The following is a 20,000-nucleotide window of genomic DNA, read 5'->3' on the forward strand; positions in this document are numbered from 1 at the left end:
GTGCATCTCCAAATGATCTAAAGGCCCAGTCACACCTTGACGTTTTCGCCAGCTTTTGCCGATTTTTGGAAAATTTGTGTAAAACGCTGGTACACGTCGAATACGTTATGGGTAAGTTTTGATAACATTGAGAGCACGCTGAAAAACACTGCCATACGTCGTAGTACGCTGGCTTTAAACGTTGTACTTTTCAGTTGTCCTCAAATTTTCCATGCTTGAAATTTTAGGACTTATGCCAGCGTATGACTCACACGTTCCGCATAACGCTGGCCATAAGTTGTAGCCACGTTACACGATCGTTGACACTCGTTGACACACGTGACTTGTAAGTTACTCATAAGTCGAAACACGTCGAGGTAATGTTTAGCGTACCCGAAACTTATTTCTAACCTATGAGTAACGTGTTGTCGGCACGTTACGCGATCGTTGACACATGTCGACACACGTTACTTGTAAGGTACTCATAAGTCGAAACACGTCAAGGTAATGGTTTGCGTCAGTGTTCCAAGACTCCCTGTTTTTTTTATTTTTTTTTTATTTTTTCCCTTCGGTATGACGGTGATGTTGACACTTCGATTTCTATTGCGGTTATAATATAATATAATTAATAGGCTGCTGCTCAATGATTTAAATCATAACCACACTAGAAATCGAAGTGTCAACATCACTGTCATACCGAAGAGGAAGAAGAAGAAGAAAAAAATACCCCCGAGCGGGAGTGCCGGTCATCTCTGCCAGAGGTCGAAAGTCACTCTGTGCCAGACTGGAATAGGGGCAGTTCATAAAGTACGAACGCTCTACTTCCGGGTTTCAAAACCACCCACCCCCCTCTGTATGCAGGCTAGTGACCACCCACCCACCCCTCATACATCGCTAATCGCTTGCAAAGCCAGCAGTTCCTTATCAACCGATGTTTGTAAGCCATGACGATGCAGTCCCTAGCGGTGTAATTTACTTTTTTCTTTTAATATCACAGCATGTCATTTATGAAAATAAAAGTACAAATTGACATTCAAAACAATGTTAATGTCATAAATGAAAGTAAGTGTGCATATAAACTTGTATTCCATTGTTTTAGTTAAATCTGACAAAAGCTTCAAATGTAATATTTGTCTCGGAGAGTTCCGGTTCTTAATTTTTTAATACTTTTTTTTTGTATGTATGTACTTTATGAACGGTTCATACGGGGAATCAGAGCGAAGTTTGAAGGGCTATAAAATCGGAACGAGAGCAAATTTCAAAAAAAATGGCTCGTGTTGTTCTAGATAATAGTCCATAATATCTGAATCACTAATAACATTTAATCTCTCTTGATAAATGAGGGAGGAGATACGATTTGAAATCGACAATTTTCGCAACTTTGACAGCCTCGTGACGTTGACCTCGACATTGAACGACCTTGAAAGTTATATCGTTGTGCATGTCTCATCGACCTCTATCCATTCCACGATTGGTTATTTATCTCCGCTCGGTTTGATTGTAGATGGACGGATGGACGGATGGACAGACAGACTTCGAGACTGGGGTTATTAGGTCATCTCAACTGAGATGATAGAGATGACCTAAAAAACCATGGAGTCTGGAACATTGACGCTAACCATTACCTTGAGTGTTTCGACTTATGAGTACCTTACAAGTAACTTTTGTCGACGTGTGCCAACGTTCACATATCGTCCGTACAACTTATTTCCATCGCATGCGGAACGTGTGTCATACGGCAAGTACGTCGTAAAATGTTTAACACGTTTATAATTACAAGACGTACTCCACTTAATACGACGTATGATAGCGTACTTTAGCGTTCTATTCATGTATACGAAACTTAACAATACCGTATTCGATGTGCGCCAGCGTTTTAGACGCTTTTTTCAGAGGTCGGCATACGCTGGCAAGATCGCCAAGGTGTGACTGCGATGTTAACACTTCCATTTCTCCGGCGGTTATGATTTGAATCGTTGTGCGGCAGCCTTTTAATAGGCTACGCCACGTGATCGTCGGCGATACGTGCAGCGCTCTATGCATAAGTTAGACTATTGTTGGGCATAGGTTGTGAACGCCGACAACAGGCTAAACATTCGTTGGTATAAGTTATCTATAAGACAACGAAACGTTCTGTGTCCGTTACTAATATGTTATGCATACGACCAACTCGTTATGAATACGTCCGAATCTTAAAAAAAAAAAAAAAAACTTCAAAAGTTCAACGTAAGTCAGCGTTTTACATACATTTTTATACGTTGCCATTGCTGGCTAAAACGTCAAGGTGTGACGGGGCCTTAACCAGCATGTTACAACAAGAGTGGAAATTTTTTTTTTCTGAAGCACGATTAAAGAATCGGCCCAACTGACTTGGTGATTTGGTATCCTTTAAAGAAAACCAAGCTCTAGTCTGAGCGAATCGGTCACCACTTTTTCCATTCAAGACATCTTTGCGCATGGCCATGCGGTCGGAACTTGTAAACATGGGGCGACACAAACCAGCACAAATTGGCATAAGAAAGTGGTTGAGGTCAATCTGATAGGAATTGTGTTGTAGTCTGGTGAGCTCACACCTCTGGCAAAGCACTGCCGAACTGATGCACGCTGTGCATGACGTCCAACAGCATGTTGTGACCGACGACAAGTTTTCCCTGCACAAGCATCCCACCATGAGCAGCATGGCAATGGGATCAGGAAGGAGGAAGCATAGAAGATGGAAGGGAGATACAATATGCACGTTAACGTACATTTCACCAGATTCCCGAACAACAGCAACAACAAAATATTTAATTACTTGTCCAAATCAACAAAGGTTTCAATGAAAATCAGCAGGAGCATGCTCATCTATTTTGGCTTTTTGGGTGTCAATGAAAAAATAAACACAATCAAGGCATAAATGTTTACAAAAGCAAGATGTGAACAATAACCATTGAAAAAAATAAAAATAAAAACAAGAACCACACAGCAGCTTTACATTTCAGTGTCTTTCGGTTTTCAGTGTTTCACGATGGTGTCTAAAGCTCAGACATAGGTCATATGCAAGACAAAGACATTCAAACAAGTCATTGTAATTTTGTAAAACAAGGAGAGCATATTGAAGATATATTAACAAAAATACAAGCAAAGGATAGAAGGTAACAATGGATTCGACAATGCAATTCCAAATGTAAAATGGCATACAGCTGGGAAAGCAGTAATTGAAGAACAGAAGAGGAGATGAGGAAAGAAAGAAAGACGGGGAAAGGGGGAGGAAGAGAGTCAGTGAGTGACAAACACACAATTGCTCTGATGCTCACCAACACAAGACGTGGCGTGCAGTAAGGCTCAGACGTGCAATGGCTGCACATGAAATAAATAAATAAATAAATAAATAAAGAGAAGAACTAAAAACTGTATAAAATATTAATAGGTTGGGAAGTGCAGTGGTAAAAGGTAATACTCGTCATGAATGGTAAACAGTTAGCCAGAAACCATGGGAGATGCTTCAACAAATGCACAAAGCATGAATCATAGCTCATCACTGTCAAGCCACATTGCAAGGTGCAAGGAAGAGAGATGAGTCAGGTTAATTTACAAGCTTAGGAGGATAGCAAGAAGCGATTCTTAAGCCATCGAACGAGTCAGAAACAGCGGTCGTCTTTCCCTGACTATTATTGATCTCAGCATTGGACAGCAAAAGTTCCACAAACACAAAGTCATGGCACCTCCAGACAAGCAACAGCCCAGAACATGCATTTGCATTGCGGTGGCAGATTTCAGGACCGCCCGTGGGTCAACAGCAATACAATTTATGCCACAGCCGCACGTGGAAGGAATCTGATGTGACCGGAAGGGTTATACATCGAGCAAATTACAGACCAGTTGCCAGGGTGTCAACGCTATCTGGCCCTTCTCACATGCAACACTCCTGCCTCTGTTCCATAATCATTCACACTCTTCCTTTGCACCTTTGATGTGGCTGGCTCGTCATCGTCCCTAACGCAGGAATTTGCACAAAGCTTCCTTTTATTGAAATGAAGGGCAAGAGAATGACCTTTAAGAGTGAAAGAAAAAGAACATTTAAAAAAAGACTATTTGCAGAGAGGCGTTTTTATAGAAAACCACGATGTAGCTTGTTTTGAAGGACAATAAATGTCACCAAATTACAAAAACACAATTTTCAAAGCAACTTCTTTGTTACACTCACCAGAGGAGAGGGTATTGCATTTGGGTCCATTTGTCTGCTGGTCTGTTTTTTGTCCACACAGAACGTGAGCCGGTGTATTGACATTAGACGCTTCTATACTTCTAGATTCCTTAAGACCTCCAAGACACCCCAAGACCCTTTAGAAATAGAAGACCCTTTAAGATCCCTAACTAATACCCTCCATAACCCTAATACTGCACCGTGTAGACGCTTTAGAAGTGCTAAGACCCTTAAGACTTTCTATCCCTTTAATTTTAGACCTTAAGACCTTTTCAACTTTTCAGACCTTTGACCTTTACACCTTTACAACTTCACCATTTAGACCTTTCATTTAGTACATCCTTCCATTTCTTTGCCACACAAAATATGCCACAGAAAGCAAGTCCTGGTGAGTATCTAAAATCACTGATTGCCCTTTCTCGTTACCTCCGCCACCAAAAGGTGGACGGAGGTTATGTTTTCACTCCTGTCTGTCTGTCTGTTTGTTTGTGAACAAAATATCTCAAAAAGTTGTGGACAGATTCAGACGAAACTTGGTGGGCAGTTTGGGTATGTAATAAGGAAGAACCGATTCGACTTTGGTAAAAACCGAAATCCGGATGTGGATCCGAGAATTTTTTACGTGATTCTTTACCATTGAGAGATACGGCCAAAAACAACATACAGTACATATAAGCAGGATAGCAGGTGAATGAGTTGGTTCGGTGACGATAGCTGGCCGATTAAATTTTAGTGGAGGTATCAGCCTGGTAGAGGTATGAGGTATGTGCTTTACCGAGTGCGCTTCTAGTTCTATTTGTACTTGTTTTAAGGAAAGCAATCCAAATCTAAAGCAATCAAATATTCTTGTGATGTTACACACAGATTCCATACCAACATGACGAACAGTGGAATATAAATTTGATTTTCAAACATGTCCACACACCTTAGATTGACAGATTTAAGAAATAAAGAGACGTGCGAAAATGTACCTTGGCATTTCCGATAACACAAATAAGTTTCAACATAAAGTGAAACATAAATGAAATGAGAGCGAGAGATGAACCTTCAGAGTTTAGGCTTTATTCCATTTGATTGGAGCCGCTTCTGTGGACACACCAGGAAATACAGGTTCAGCTAGGAGTACATAAGCAGAAACGTATACATGTGCAGTTAACCATTGCAGACTAATCCGCGTAAGCACGGAGTTCGATATAATCTCCATTCTCACCAGTCAATGAGCACCTTCAGTTAACGAGCATCAAGTGGACAGCCGATGTCAATAGCAATGCCCCGGGGACAATCCACTCGTGCCGCAGAGACCTCCCCTTATACGCGAGACGCACAACATGTGATCCCGCGTCATGTCCCTCGATTCACGTTAATTCACCACATTCTCCTCACCTTTAAAATGTAACTAGGGGCCCATCTTACACACCATGATTGCTTTAGCACTATAGGAGTATACATTTCAAGCAACGCGGACTAATTGATCTACAGAAGCATACATGCCAAGCAGTGATTATTTTGAGTTGTAGGAGCATGGAAATGAGCATCGATATATGATATAATGGGCATATAGGAGCATGAGCAGCGAGAATGCCGATAATCCCCTTTACAGATTGAGTCGTCGAGGGGGCCTTATTCGTCGACCTCTCCGGGAGTAAACGGCAGTTTCACTTGAGGGAGACTCCCGATCCTCTTGGTGAGCCTCGACTTGTGCCGGGGATGACTCCTCGATCGCTCTCGGGGGGAACACGGCAGCCCCGTCGCCTGGCGGAGTTCCTGGGGGGAAATGTCAGAAGGAGGAGAGCCAGGAGGTGGTGTACCGGCGGGAGGAGTACCGGCGGGAGCCAGATGGCGAACCGACACAGTGGTCTCCCTGCCATCCGGGAGCCTGACATGAGCATACTCTGGATTAGTGTCAATGAGTTCGACCCCCTCCACCAGCGGTTCATACTTGCTTTGTCGTACCGGGCGTTTCATGAACACTGTACCGGGGTGGGTCAGCCAGTTGGGCACCGTTTGACTGTCAACATAACGTCGTTGGTGAGTAAACATACGTTCGTGAGGAGTGGCATTTGTGGACGTGCAGAGCAAAGAGCGTATGGAATTCATTGCGTCAGGAAGAGCAACCTCCCATCGCTCGGGGCCCAGTCCTCTCGATTTCAGCGCCAGAGTTATGGCTTTCCAAATAACTCCATTATACCTTTCCACCTGCCCGTTTCCCTGTGGGTTGTAACCCGTCGTTCGACTAGTTGCTATGCCGTGCTCTAATAGGAATTGTTTTAGCCCGGCCGACATGAAACACGGCCCTCTGTCTGAATGTATGTACGAAGGTCTCCCAAACATAGCGAAGACGTCAGAGAGACATTTTACGACAGTGCCCGAGGTCATATCCGAGCACGGAAACGCGAAAGGGAACCTTGAATATTCATCAACAACGGTGAATATGTATCTGTTGTCTGTCTCGGTGGGCAGGGGCCCTTTGAAGTCGATGTTTAGTCTCTCGAAGGGGGAAGTAGCCTTGATCAGTCTGCCAGATGCCGCGCCAAAGAATCTGGGTTTTAGTTCAGCACAAACAGGGCATGAAGCATTCATTTGTTTAATATCTTCAACAGAATAGGGAAGATTTTGTCTGCGTACGAAATGTGCCATCCTGGTTACCCCTGGGTGGCACAGAGACACATGGAGGTCTTGCAAAGCCTGACTGATTGTTGCCGAACTGTAGACCCGGGAGAAGGTATCTGCAGCAGGGTTTTCTTTCCCGGGCCGGTAAACAATGTCGTACCTGTAGCAGGCTAGGTCTATCCGCCATCTCATAATTTTTTCATTCTTAATTTTCCCGTTATTTTTCCCATCAAACATGAAAGCCACGGATCGTTGGTCCGTAACGAGCGTGAAGTGGTTTCCCAGTAAATAATGTCTCCATTTACGCAGCGCTTCGACGATGGCGTACGCCTCCTTCTCTATTGCCGAGTGTCTCTGCTCGCTTCTAGAGAGAGTTCTCGAGAAGAAAGCGACCGGCCGCCCAGACTGATTAAGTGTTGCAGCTATGGCGTGATTTGAAGCGTCGGTCTCCACCACGAAGGGCACCGAGCTGTCGATCGATAAAACCACGGACTTACTGATATCATCCTTGAGATCGTGGAAAGCTTTCACGACAGCGGCATCTGGTGGAAAGTTTTTGCAATGCACTAGGGGATATATTTTCTCGGAGTATTGCGAAATCCATCTTGCATAGTAAGCGAACATCCCGATCACCCGGCGCATTGTCTGCAAGTCCTGAGGTGGTGGAAGCTCACGGAGCGGGCGCAATCGCTCAGGATCAGGCTTAATTGTGCCGTTGGCTATCGTGTAGCCGAGAAGGTCAATTGACCTTGCCGAGAATACGCATTTCTCGTAGTTGAGAGTCAGATTATATTTTCCAGCAATGCTCAAGAATCTGTCCAGATTCCTATCATGTTCCCTCTGATCCCTACCGCACACTGTGACATTATCCACGTAAACAAAAGTGTCTTCGAGGTTTTCATCTGAGATGATGTCGTCCATAACCCGTTGGAAGCAAGCTACTCCATTCGTGACACCGAATGGTATCCTTCTGAACTGGTAGAGGCGCCGCCCTGCCTGGAATGCAGTGTACGGTTTGTCTTCCTCTCGGATGGGAATTTGATGATAGGCGCTTCGCAAGTCGATGGTACTGAATACCTTATAATTGGCCACGCGTTCGACCATCTCATCTATGCGCGGCAGGGGTAGGCGTCGAGTTGGGTGAAGCGATTGACCGTTTGGGAATAATCGACAACCATCCGTCTCTTATGGTTCTGACTGCTGGTCACTAACACCTGTGCGCGCCATGGCGAATCGCTCGGTTCTATAATTCCCTCCTCCAGTAATCGCTTGGTTTCTGAAGTGATGAAATTCATGTCAGCAGTGGTATATCGCCGCGATTTGATCGCTATCGGTTTGCAGACCGGCGACAAGTTAGCGAACAGCTGGGGGACGTCACCTCCGCGGTGGTCAGCGCATTTAAAATTAGACGAGGCTTGCTTCCTCCAAAGGGTATTTCGACGCTCGTGTGCTGCTTGAGGACATTATGACCCAGAATTACGTCTGCGCACAAATCACGAAGCACCAGCACCTTTACATCCCGATGCGTGTACCCTTTTATGTCCAATTCAACATTGCAGTACCCTCGTACGCGGGATTGTAGTGAGGTGGCGGCCATGCATACCGTATTGTCAGTCGGGTGGATTACCCATTTCCTGCCCTTCACTAGCGAGCTGTTGACGAAACTTTCAGAGCTACCGGTATCAATCAGTGCCTCAGCCATATGCCCGTTAATTCGCACGTTGATGATAGCCTTGGATAGATTCCCCGGGGAGGCTGCAGTCAATTTATTTTGCGAGTAGAGAGCCGCAGAAGTGGGTTTATTCCTTCTTAGAGTAGATTTACATACCCTGGCATAATGCCCTTTCTTGTCGCAATTCATGCATGTGGCATCTCTGGCTGGACATTTTTGACGAGGATGCCTTTTGTACCCACAAAAGAAGCATTTACCGACCGGAGCAGTTGCTGAGGAGTTTGACGAGGTCTGGGTATCCGGCTCCTCGGGTGTTTCTCCATCCCTCATGTCTGGCTGTGTCTGTGCCAGTGGGGTTCCTTGGGTTCCCATCGTAGCAGCGTTCATGAGCAGCATCGGTGTCCCAAATGACTCAGATTGCTGCTGAGCCGTATCCATCGCTCGAGCCTGATCGACTACCTTGTCAAGAGTGGGTTGCGCTTTCTCTAGTAAGCGTTGCCGTATGTGGGCTGATCTGAGTCCTTGGATGAATGCCTCCCGTGTCGCTTCCTTTCGGTGTTCCTCGGCGCTTACGGCCCGGAAGCTGCAGTCTTTTCCCAGCTGATTCAGAGCTTGCAGGAACTGATCGATTGTCTCCCCGGCTGCTTGCTTGCGTGTGTTGAGAAGATGTCGTATGTATACCTCGTTTTTGGGCTTCACGTAGAGCGCCTGCAGTACGTCAATCGCTGCTTCGTAAGTGTCGCACCCCGAGAAGAGCCTGTACACGCCGGGCGAGACATGATTCACGAGAGCGGCAAATTTGTCAGCTCCCTCCGCGATGATGGTCAGATAGTGTGAGAAGGAGCAGAACCAATGTGACCATTTCATTTCTGCGTCAGTCGTGTTTGGGTCTGCGTCGAACCTCTCTGGTTTGTAGATCTTGTCCATCTTTGGTTGAGAGAGCCGAGAAAATTAAATGGAATAAATTGAAATAAGAGCGAGAGATGAACCTTCAGAGTTTAGGCTTTATTCCATTTGATTGGAGCCGCTTCTGTGGACACACCAGGAAATACAGGTTCAGCTAGGAGTACATAAGCAGAAACGTATACATGTGCAGTTAACCATTGCAGACTAATCCGCGTAAGCACGGAGTTCGATATAATCTCCATTCTCACCAGTCAATGAGCACCTTCAGTTAACGAGCATCAAGTGGACAGCCGATGTCAATAGCAATGCCCCGGGGACAATCCACTCGTGCCGCAGAGACCTCCCCTTATACGCGAGACGCACAACATGTGATCCCGCGTCATGTCCCTCGATTCACGTTAATTCACCACAGGGAGATTCATTAAAAGACTGGCGAGATGAAAGTAGAGAGTGGAAAGGTGGAGGTAATTTCATTAGCTGCTTTGTAAGGAAGAGGTGGTAGGAGGAATGGATGCATGGACTGTGAATATAAAATGATGGAATCTACAAGAACACTCCCAAGGTGGCTTCAAGTACAATATATGAGCGAGAGACAAGAGGAAAGCGTTTGGTTTGAACTTGCATACAAAATGATATGGTAACCGATTTGCGATTGAAGCATAATGACAGAAATAAAAACATTTGCGTGTGAAATGCAATTAAAATTGTCTGCGGAATGGCCAAAAGTGACGGGATGCAAATTTTCCCTTGGATAATTTCACAGCACTAATAATAAATATGAGGGTGGTTCAATGTTGATCAGTAATTACAATAATAAATAAAATAAAATAAAATGAAGCACAGTGAGGTTGAAATGCACCTATTTTGCAAGGTACTCTCTTGCTACACAAAACACAGCACGTCCCTTCAATGCCTTGACGGACTCTGTGCGGGGATCTAAGGGATGGGGTATGCAGTAAATTCAGGACACGATTTTTAGACGTCTTCATCATTCACAAACGTAATTCCATCCAGACGTTCTTGGAGTAGACCAAAGAGATGAAAAATCACAAGGTGACACGTTTGCACTCTATTGGGGATGACTTAGAACTTCTAACTCATCTCTGTGAGAGTCGTAGCGGTCACTCGTGAAGAGTAGGTGAGTTATCGTGGGCACGCTGAAAAGATTCCAGCTTAAATCACCTCCAGTTGAACATCAGGCAGGGCCAGACAGTTTGTGAAAGACTTGAGCCAAACTTCCCTCTCAGCCAACCAACACAAGGTGGGATGAAATGGAGTTGTTAAAAAGGTAATGGAACATAAAAACATGTACTCAATGCAGCATTAACAAGAGGGGGGGGGATAAGCCCCCCCCCCCCAACAGACCGAAATCTGCATATAGACAAACATATTATAACAGTTATATTTTGTGTGTGTGTGTGTGTGTGTGTGTGTGTGTGTGTGTGTGTGTGTGTGTGTGTGTGTGTGTGTGTGTGTGTGTGTGTGTGTGTGTGAGACTTTTGTGCATTAATTACGTATGTCTATTCATTAATTATTACACACTATTGGAATGTACCTTTTGAGCCTTGAGACTGCTGAGACCCCTTCAACCTTTTTGAAGACCCTTTAAGATGCAGAAGACTCTGAAGACCCCCTTAAAACCCTGAGGACCCAAAAGACTCAGAAGACCCAAAAGTTCCCACGGACCCAAAAGACCCAAAAGTCGTCGAGGAACCAAAAGACCCCGAGGACTCAAAAAACTCCGTAGACCCAAAATACCCAGATGACCAAAAAGTCCCCGAGGACCCCAAAAAACCCAGAGGATCCAAAAGGCTCAGAAGATCCAAAAGACTCAGAAAACCAAAAGACCCCAAGAACCCAAAAGTCCCCAAAGTACCCCAAAGTACCTGAAGACTCAAAATACCCAAACATTCCCAAGGACCCAAAAGACCTAAAAGTCCCCAAAAGACTCAGAAGACCCAAAAGTTCCCGAGGACCCAAACAACCTAGAAGACCCTGAGGACCGAAAAGACACAAAACTCCCCGAGGACACAAAACACCCAAAAGTCCCTGAGGACCCAAAAGACCCAAAAGAGTCACAAGACCCAAAAGTCCCCGAGGATCAAAAAGACCCTGAGTAACAAAGCATATATTAATTAATACTAATAATATTTTCAACAATAAGAATAGTAGTATCATATGGCAATAATAACAATGAACATACTGCATAATCCCTGCATTGGCCCAAAGCACACCTTGGCTTGGTGAAAGACAAGCTAATGCTCAAGCAGTATAGCAGGCGGGTTTGTAACAAGGCTGTGAAAGACCAATGAAAATGTGGTCCATCGGACCAACAGGCCCACTAGTCAAGAAAAACAACATTCAAAAACAAATTTGCAAAATTTAACTCTGAAAACAATATGAATACAAAAAAAGTTTAAAGAGCCTTCTCCCAATCATCAGCAAGGTGATGGAATCCATCATCGCCTCAGATATGAAATCCTTCCTCTTCTCCAATGGCTTGATTTCCAATCATCAATTTGGTTTCAGACCAGGTCACTCTACCCTGGATATGCTGCTTCTGCTCTCCCATCACTGGATGGACGTCCTCAATGCCAGGCAGGAAATCCGAGCCGTATCCCTGGACATATCACGTGCTTTTGACACAGTCTGGCACCCTGCCCTACTCACCAAACTCTCTTCCCATGGTATTCAAGGCCATCTCCACTCATGGCTCGCAGACTTCCTCTCCTGTCACAGTCAACGTGTGGCCCTAAATGGAGTTCTTTCATCCCCTCTTCCTGTGCAGGCTGGAGTTCCTCAAGGTAGCGTTCTGGGCCCTGTTCTTTTTCTGGTTTTCATCAATGATCTCTCGGACTCCCTGGAAAATCCTCTATTTCTCTTTGCCGACGACTCCACCCTCTGCCGTACCATCTGTCATCCCTCAGACCGGCAAGCAGCAGCTTCTTCGCTCACTGCAGATCTGGATAAAATCACAAACTGGTCCAACACGTGGAACATGTCTTTCAATCCAGACAAATCTCACACTCTCACTATGTCTCTTCGAAAGGACCGTTTACAAAACCCCCCCATCCACTTTCTCAACAATCCTCTGGAAGAAGTCTTTTCTTTCAAGCTTCTAGGTCTCACTATCTGCCATGACCTTTCCTGGGAAAGTCACATTTCCAACCTCGCCTCAAAAGCCAGTCGCCGACTGGGAATCCTCCGTCGTGCTAAGTCCTTCCTCGGCCCTCTTGAGCTCCTGACCACTTACAAAGCTTCTGTCCGTAGCCTGATGGAGTACTGCTCTCCCCTCTGGGCTGGTGCTCCTGCCTCCCACCTTTCTCGGCTTCACGCTGTCGAAACCAGGGCATTTAAGATCATCGGCATCTCCCGCAATGAAGCTGAGTCTTTGGGCCTCTCACTCAATCACCGCAGGTTGGTCGGTGGTCTCTCTGTCTTCTGCCGACTCCTCTCCAGCCTTGCCCCCCCTGCTCTCTCTGCGATTTGTCCCCACCACATTTCCACAGGGCGCTCAAGGTCCGCCAACAACCCCCTTCTGGTAAAACTAACAAAATCACGAATCACTGCTCATCTTCACTCTTTCATTCCTCTTTTTTCCCGCCTTTGGAATAAACTTCCTCACTCTATTCTTTCCCATTCTTCCCTCCAGGCTTTCAAAACAGCTGTTCACCACCACCTCTTATCATCCCCCATCCAAATCCTCGATCTTTTCTACCCCCGATAATCCACCCAAGCCCACTTCCTTCATTTCTCCTGCTTTCCTTCCTGAAAGTCCCTGAAATGTCCATCTTCTCTTCGCCATGTTCCCCGTCCCATCCCCATCCCTCTCCCTTCCACAGTTCACCTAATGTGTCTGTTCCCCACTGTTTTGTCCCTTCCACTCCCGCCCCTCTTGTCTCATGCCTCCTTGCTGTGAGTTGTGTGTTAGCTCTCATACGAGCCTCGACCAAGGTATACAAAAAAAAATAAAAAAATAAAAAAAAAAGAGACAGGTGAAGGGGAGCAGGTATCCAATTGTAATGGAACGGCAGTTGGTAAACAGATGGTCCACAGAAAGCCCATTTTGGAGGCTCAGGTTCTTCTTACGAGTTTCTGCATTTCTGCCACTTTATCATTACTTGCTGTTGTTAAATTAGTGTTATTTGTGGTGCTTGTTTTTACATGCTGCTCGTCTAATCACTCCTGCCGTCATCAACCCGTGACTTGCCCTTTAAAATGCAGATACATTGCATAATCCAGATGTGTAGTTACAACACTGTTAGAAGCAAGTAGGATTGCAATGAGAAAGCAAAACAATACAGAATATCACAGAACAGAATAATAATAAAATAATAATACAATAATAATAATAATAAGGAACACCATTTAGATCACCCATGTCAAATGACATATTCCCATCACGTACCGATGTAGAAATTGCTCGGATGATTTTTGAGAATCCAACAGCATCTTCAAGTTCATCCTGTCAATAAAGAATAATAATACTGCTGATCTGGAGCCAGCTCCATCACCTTGAGGAAGGTGAGTGCGTGTGGGTATAAAGGTGCATTGAACAAATTCATCCATACAACTGTACATTGTTATCCATCACATTTTCAGACTAATCAATCAAATTTAATTGTGGCATATGCAAACCTACGATTAGAATTGTATCATCATTACATTGGGGTGTACAAGTAAACTACAAAAGGAAACATAAGTTGCAATAGTACATCTGCACTATGGTACTATGTACCATAAATAAGGCAAAGTTAGAAAATTTATAGCAACAAAAAATTAAGAGTGGAACAGCAGGGTACCAGTTGGAACAAAGGGTCAACAGGTACACAGTGGGGCAAAAGGGAAGCAGGAACAAAATAACCTATGGATGAACCACAATACAAGGAGAGAAGCAACAGGTAAGAGGGAGTGGGGTCTCAGCAGATGAAGGAAGCTCAGAGGTAAAAAAAAATTGGAGAGACCATGAGGTGGTAGGGGACAGAAGGATTCAAACCATGAGGAGAAGAGCACAAAACAACAGACTTTTTAACATGGTTACACATTCAAGAGAAGGGGGACAACAAAAATGGAGGTAAGCATTAAGTTTATGGCTGGTGTTGGCTTAATGGTTAGGGTGGTTAGCTTGGGATCTGAGGATCCTGAGTTCAGATCCTACTTGGCTGTTGCATTAATACCAGGTGGGGTTGACTCTGCTTGTCATCCTTCCGAGGTAGGCAAAATGAGTGCCAGCTTGCTGGTATCCTGTGTCGGAGTGGCGACCCCTCCAGGATTGTACCCAATAGCCAATGAGACTGCTTAGGCAGCACCAACACTCTGCACAGAGTATGGTCCCAATGGATGGATTAAGTTTCGTGATTGGTTGCGGTTTGGAATCAGTTGTGGCTTGAAGGGAATTTATGGTAATAAAAGCATTGCCATCACTTAAGGATGAAATCTAAAAGTTGCCAAAGATCCATCTGGGACCCTGCAGGGAGGAGCTGCATGAGTTTGGAGTGGCATTGGCTTTACAGTATTGTATAAGATTAATTGTCTTGAGATTGTATTTAATTAAATATTGTTAAATGAAAAGAGGGACTCACTGCAAAAAATAAATGTTTTTCAATCCTGATAAATCAGTCATGCACTTTGTATTAAAAAAAATTAATAACTAAAGGGAAGTTGATGAAACATCACCATTTTCTCATGTTCTTTGAGAGGTCTTTAACTTGACTTGACCAGCCCATTTAGCCAACGGCAGGATGAAGGCCTCGCTCAACATGGTCCATTCTGGGTTTTTTTTCCATTTTTACTTAAATCCATTGTACTCCAGTAAATTTTTCAATTCCATCTCTTAATCAGATTATTGCTCCACCTCTTTATTTGGCTTATACAAAGTTGAGGCTCATGGAAGAGCGACCCTTCAGAAATGACAGCAGAGAGAGAGAGGGTTGGGGGGGGGTGGATACCAGCAGCAGAGCCCAAAGCCAAGACAGAGGAAGGCGGACAAATAATGGGTGAGGGGAGGAATGGGGGCAGGAGAAGATGCCTGAGTGCACAAGATGGAAATATAGGGAACACTCAGGAGGGAAAACTTGAAAATTGGAAGAGGAGGGTTTTGGGGGCGGGGGGGGGGGAGGGGGTTAATGAGAGTCGAAAAGATCATGGTTTGGATTGGGGACGATCTGAGATGGTGGTGAACAGCTGCTTGAAGACCTGGAGAGAGGAATGAGATTGAATAGAATGTGAAAGTTGATTCCACAGACAGGTAAAAAGAGGGACAAATGAGTAGAGGTGAGCAGTGATATTGGATTTAAGTAGTTTCACCAGATAAGAGTCCATGTTCTACTTCTACTTCTTCCAATAAGGCCTTCTCTTGGTTGCAAGTTTGTAATTATTGCTGTCTATCAGTTGTCCATTATTCTTGCAACGCGTCAAGCCAAGTTCCATTTCAGTTTTTGCATCATAACCTTGAACACTGCTCCAGCGGTGGAGTCGCACTTTACATCAATAACTCAATTTCTCACTGTCCATGTACTGTTCTTAAACCTCCCAACCCCCAGGAGTATCTCTGGCTGTGACTTCCCCTCCAATCCCACCTCTTGTTTGTGTGTGCTATGTCCTCCATACAGTAACGACTTCATATGTATATGCATATGTGTATATATATATCTATATATATATATATATATATATATCTATATATATATATATCTATATATATATATATATATATATATATATATATATATATATATCTTCTTCTTTTTTCAGCTGCTCCCGTTAGGGGTCGCCACAGCGGATTGTCCGTTATGATCCGCATAGTGATTTGGCACAGGTTTTACGCCGGATGCCCTTCCTGATGCAACCCTGGTCGCCTATTATGACACAGGGATATGGTACACCTATTTTAACCGGGGCATACACCGGGCCCAGTACACTGGTACTCACTTCGCCAACCTCGGAAGGATGACAGGCTGAGTCAACCCCCTGGTGTATTAATTCAAGCGGCCAACGGGACTTGAACTCAGGACCTTTTTGGATGCCAAGCCGCTACCCTAACCACTACGCCAACACCTGGCACATATATATATATATATATATATATATATATATATATATATATATATATATATATATATATATATATATATATATATATATATATATATATATATATATATATATATATATATATATATATATATATATATATATATATATATATATATATATATATACATATCAGACAACGAGCCTGGTGTTGGCGCAGTGGTTAGGGCAGCGGCTTGGGATCCAAGAGGTCCTGAGTTCAAGCCCCGTTGAGCCACTGAATTAATACACCGGGGGGTTGACTCAGCCTGTCATCCTTCTGAGGTCGGCGAAATGAGTACCAGTATACTGGGCCGGTGTATACCCCGGTTAAAATAGGTGTACCATATCCCTGTGTCGTAAGAGGCGACCAGGGTTGCGTCAGGAAGGGCATCCGGCGTAAAACATGTGCCAAATCACTATGCGGATCATAATGGATGATCCGCTGTGGCGACCCCTAACGGGAGCAGCCGAAAGAAGAAGAAGAAGAAGATACATATCAGACAACATGGACCATCTTTTCACCAATCATCCCAACTCTCTCTTCCTCATATGTGGCAATTTCAATTGTCACCATGAAAGTTGGCTGGGTGTTGGCACCTCTCTCACCAGCCATGGCACTTCAGCAAAGGACTTCTGTGACCTCATGGGACTGACTCGATCTGTGAACTTCCCAGCCCTGGATTTCTCCCAATGGCAAGTCCTCCCTTTTGGACTTAGTGATGACAAACTTCCTTGTAAATGTTTCCTGCTCTTCCTTTGCTCCATTTGGTTCATCTGACCATATGCTTGTGAGAGTCAACATCTCTGATTATTCTCAGAGAGCTGCCTGAATGCCAGCAAGTCTGGCATTTCACTCAAGCAGGGACTGGCATTGGCAGGGACTGCAAGCAGCCATATCTCTTCAGGACTGGTCTCCTATATCTACTGCCCCTGATATCAAGTCAGAATGGGAATTATTCAACAGAAACATACTCTCTCATGTGCACAGATCCATTCCATCTCATTTTAGTTACCCTACCCTTCTTCCCAAGATATCTGCAGGCTGCACTTGGTCCACCATCAACTCTGTTCTGGTGAAACTCCCAAAATCCAGAATCAATACATCGTCACTCATTTGTACCTCTTTTTTCCCCACCTGTGGAACTAACTTCCACATTCTATTCAATCTCATTCGTCCTTCCAGGTCTTCAAGACAGCTATTCATGACCATCACAGATGATCCCCCATCAAAAACACACGTCAACTGCCCTCCCACCCGAAGCCTACCTCCTTCAATATTTAATTTCTAGTTTTTCCTTCCTGAGAGTTTGCTTCTGTATCCATCTTGTCCACCTCATGTGTCTCTCCAAACCTATTATTTGGCCAAATCTCCCTCCATTTTGTCATTCAACCTTGCTGTTGGCATTTCACCCCTCACTCCAATGTTTTTTTTCATACGACCTGATCTGTTCGTTATTACAGCTCTTCCAGGAACGTTGACCCTGTATATGACAAATGCAATTGCTGCTTTCTTCAATTTTGCAATGTTTTATTTGAATCTCTTCCTTTTTACGCAGCAGATGAACAATTAAGTAATTACCTCCGCCACTGAAGGTGAAGGAGGTTATGTTTTCACCCCTTTCTGTCTGTTTGGCTGTGTACAGGATATCTCAAAAAGTTGTGGACGGATCCGGATGAAATTTTGTGGACAGGTTCAGTGTCACAAGGACAAACTGGTTAGATTTTGGTGACGATCCAGATCTGACTACTAGAATAATTTAAGTCATTCTTCACCATTGAGATAGTGCCAAAAACTATATATAGCACGATATCTTAAAAGGCTATTGGCGGATTTGGACGAAACTTGGTGGACATGTCGGGTGTGCGACGAGGAAGAAATGATTCCATTTTGGTGAAGATCTGGATCCGGATCCGGATCTGATAATTTTTTCAGTGATTCTTCACCATTGAGAGATAGGGATAAACCAATATATAGCACGATATCTCAAAAATTTGTGGACGGATTCGGAGAAAACTTGGTGGACAGATTAGGTGTGTGACCACGACAAATTGATTTGATCTTGGTGAAGATCTGAATCCGGATCTGACTGCGAGAATTTTTAAAGTGATTCTTCACCAATGAGAGATAGGGCTCAAAACGATATATAGCATGATATTTCAAAAACGTATTGGGCCTGATATGTTCTTGTGGATCAGGCATTACGTGGCAGAGGTATGCGCTCTACCGAGTGCCCTTCTAGTTTGTTCTGTGTCATCGCTCTTGCACAAGCCCAGACCATGTAAATAAATAAATTAATATTTTTAAAATGCCCTGACATTCGCTGACCCCGACATTCACAGCATTTTTCAGGAACGTATCCCCGCGAATGTTGGGGTCTGACAGTATATTTTACTTCTAGCAATTTGTTATTCTCCAAAATTATCTGGCCAACACATTTAATGTTTGCTTGAATGACCACAATTGGTAGCATGTGAGAATGCGCAATATTGCTCACCAATTTGTCATCATTTTTGAACTTCTTACTTGATTTAAATGCACAACTACATGAAAAGACAAACATTACCAATGCAGACAGTCTCCTATGAATTTTACCTGGTGTGATATTCTCTGCCACGAGGAACTTAACGATACATTTCTTTTCTACAGCACAAGTGACAATGCGGGACAGGCAGTGGTGACAGTGCATTGGGAGGAGGCAGTGGTGGAGGTGCAGTGGGTGCAGGCAGTGGTGGAGGTGCACCGTGTGCAGGCAGTGGTGGAGGTGAACCGTGTGCAGGCAATGGTGGAGGTATACCGTGTGCAGGCAGTGGTGGAGATATACTGTGTGCAGGCAGTGGTGGTACAGTGGGTGTAGGAAGTGGTGTATGTGTAGCAATAGAAATTGGTAGACATGAGGTATGGGAGAGAATTTTGTGGGTGATGAGACATTTAAATATGTAGATTCTTCATTCTGCAGGAAGGATTGTAGACATAGAATTCTGTGTAGTTTTTAAGGAGCAGGAGTTAGGGGCATTGAAGGAAGGGTAAACGATATCTTATCGGGTCATGGTAGGAAGAAGTTGGTTGTGGTACACTGAGGAGCGAATGATATAGAGGAAATTTACTTAGAGGTTTTGAAAAATATATACAGGATATTGGGTAAGCAGCTGAAAGCAAAGGATTGTGAGGTAATGTTTTCTGGGATTCTCCCAAGATTAGGAAACTATATAGAAATTATGAGCAGAGCGATAGATGTCAACCAGTGGCTGGTAGAATGGTGTAGCGAGGAAGGTTTTACATTTAAGAAGCAATGGGAATCATTTCAGGCACAAGGGGAGAGTTTCCATAATAATTGCCACATGTTAATAGAAAGGGGGCAGCAAGGTTTGCAATGGGAATTGAGGAAGGAATTCAAGCTTTTTTTAAGGTCAGTGGAGGGTGGGGAAGGTATTGAGGAAGGAACGGATGATGTAATTGTGATGAGTAAGGCCAGGCAAGAAAATAGAATTTCAGGAAGGGAAAAGTTAAACATATTCTATACCAATGCCAGAAGTTTAAATAATAAGATGGAAGAGCTTGAAGCCAAAGTAGAT

At 44.1% G+C, this 20,000-nt stretch overlaps 2 protein-coding genes and 1 long non-coding RNA gene across 3 annotated transcripts in view; 1 reads left to right on the forward strand and 2 right to left on the reverse strand.

Moving 5' to 3' along the window:
* PARN (poly(A)-specific ribonuclease) overlaps positions 1-20,000 on the reverse strand; it is a 285,191-nt gene that overhangs the window by 116,716 nt on the left and 148,475 nt on the right. Inside the window, exons 12-13 of the mRNA XM_085885374.1 lie at positions 13,762-13,818; positions 2,553-2,630 (exon numbers count right to left, since the gene is read on the reverse strand). Of these exons, the coding sequence (XP_085741500.1) occupies positions 2,553-2,630; positions 13,762-13,818 (135 nt within the window). The remainder of the gene's footprint in view (positions 1-2,552; positions 2,631-13,761; positions 13,819-20,000) is intronic.
* Positions 1-20,000, forward strand: part of LOC147034568 (uncharacterized) — a 275,792-nt gene that overhangs the window by 41,079 nt on the left and 214,713 nt on the right. The gene's annotated exons all lie outside the window — the stretch shown is intronic.
* LOC147034569 (uncharacterized) lies at positions 8,103-10,660 on the reverse strand. Its single transcript, XM_085885399.1, has 2 exons — positions 9,602-10,660; positions 8,103-9,477 (listed from the first exon to the last, which is right to left on the reverse strand). The coding sequence occupies exon 2, from the start codon at positions 9,372-9,374 to the stop codon at positions 8,103-8,105; it is 1,272 nt and encodes a 423-aa protein (XP_085741525.1). The 5' UTR covers positions 9,375-9,477; positions 9,602-10,660.

This window comes from Eptatretus burgeri, chromosome 1 (assembly GCF_056783735.1).
Source record: "Eptatretus burgeri isolate ZD-2024b chromosome 1, Ebu_testis_v1, whole genome shotgun sequence".
Lineage (NCBI taxonomy): Eukaryota > Metazoa > Chordata > Myxini > Myxiniformes > Myxinidae > Eptatretus > Eptatretus burgeri.

Excerpts from the sequence above, each read along its gene's own strand:
- LOC147034569 (XM_085885399.1), bottom strand. The coding sequence starts at position 9,374 with ATGGACAAGATCTACAAACCAGAGAGGTTCGACGCAGACCCAAACACG.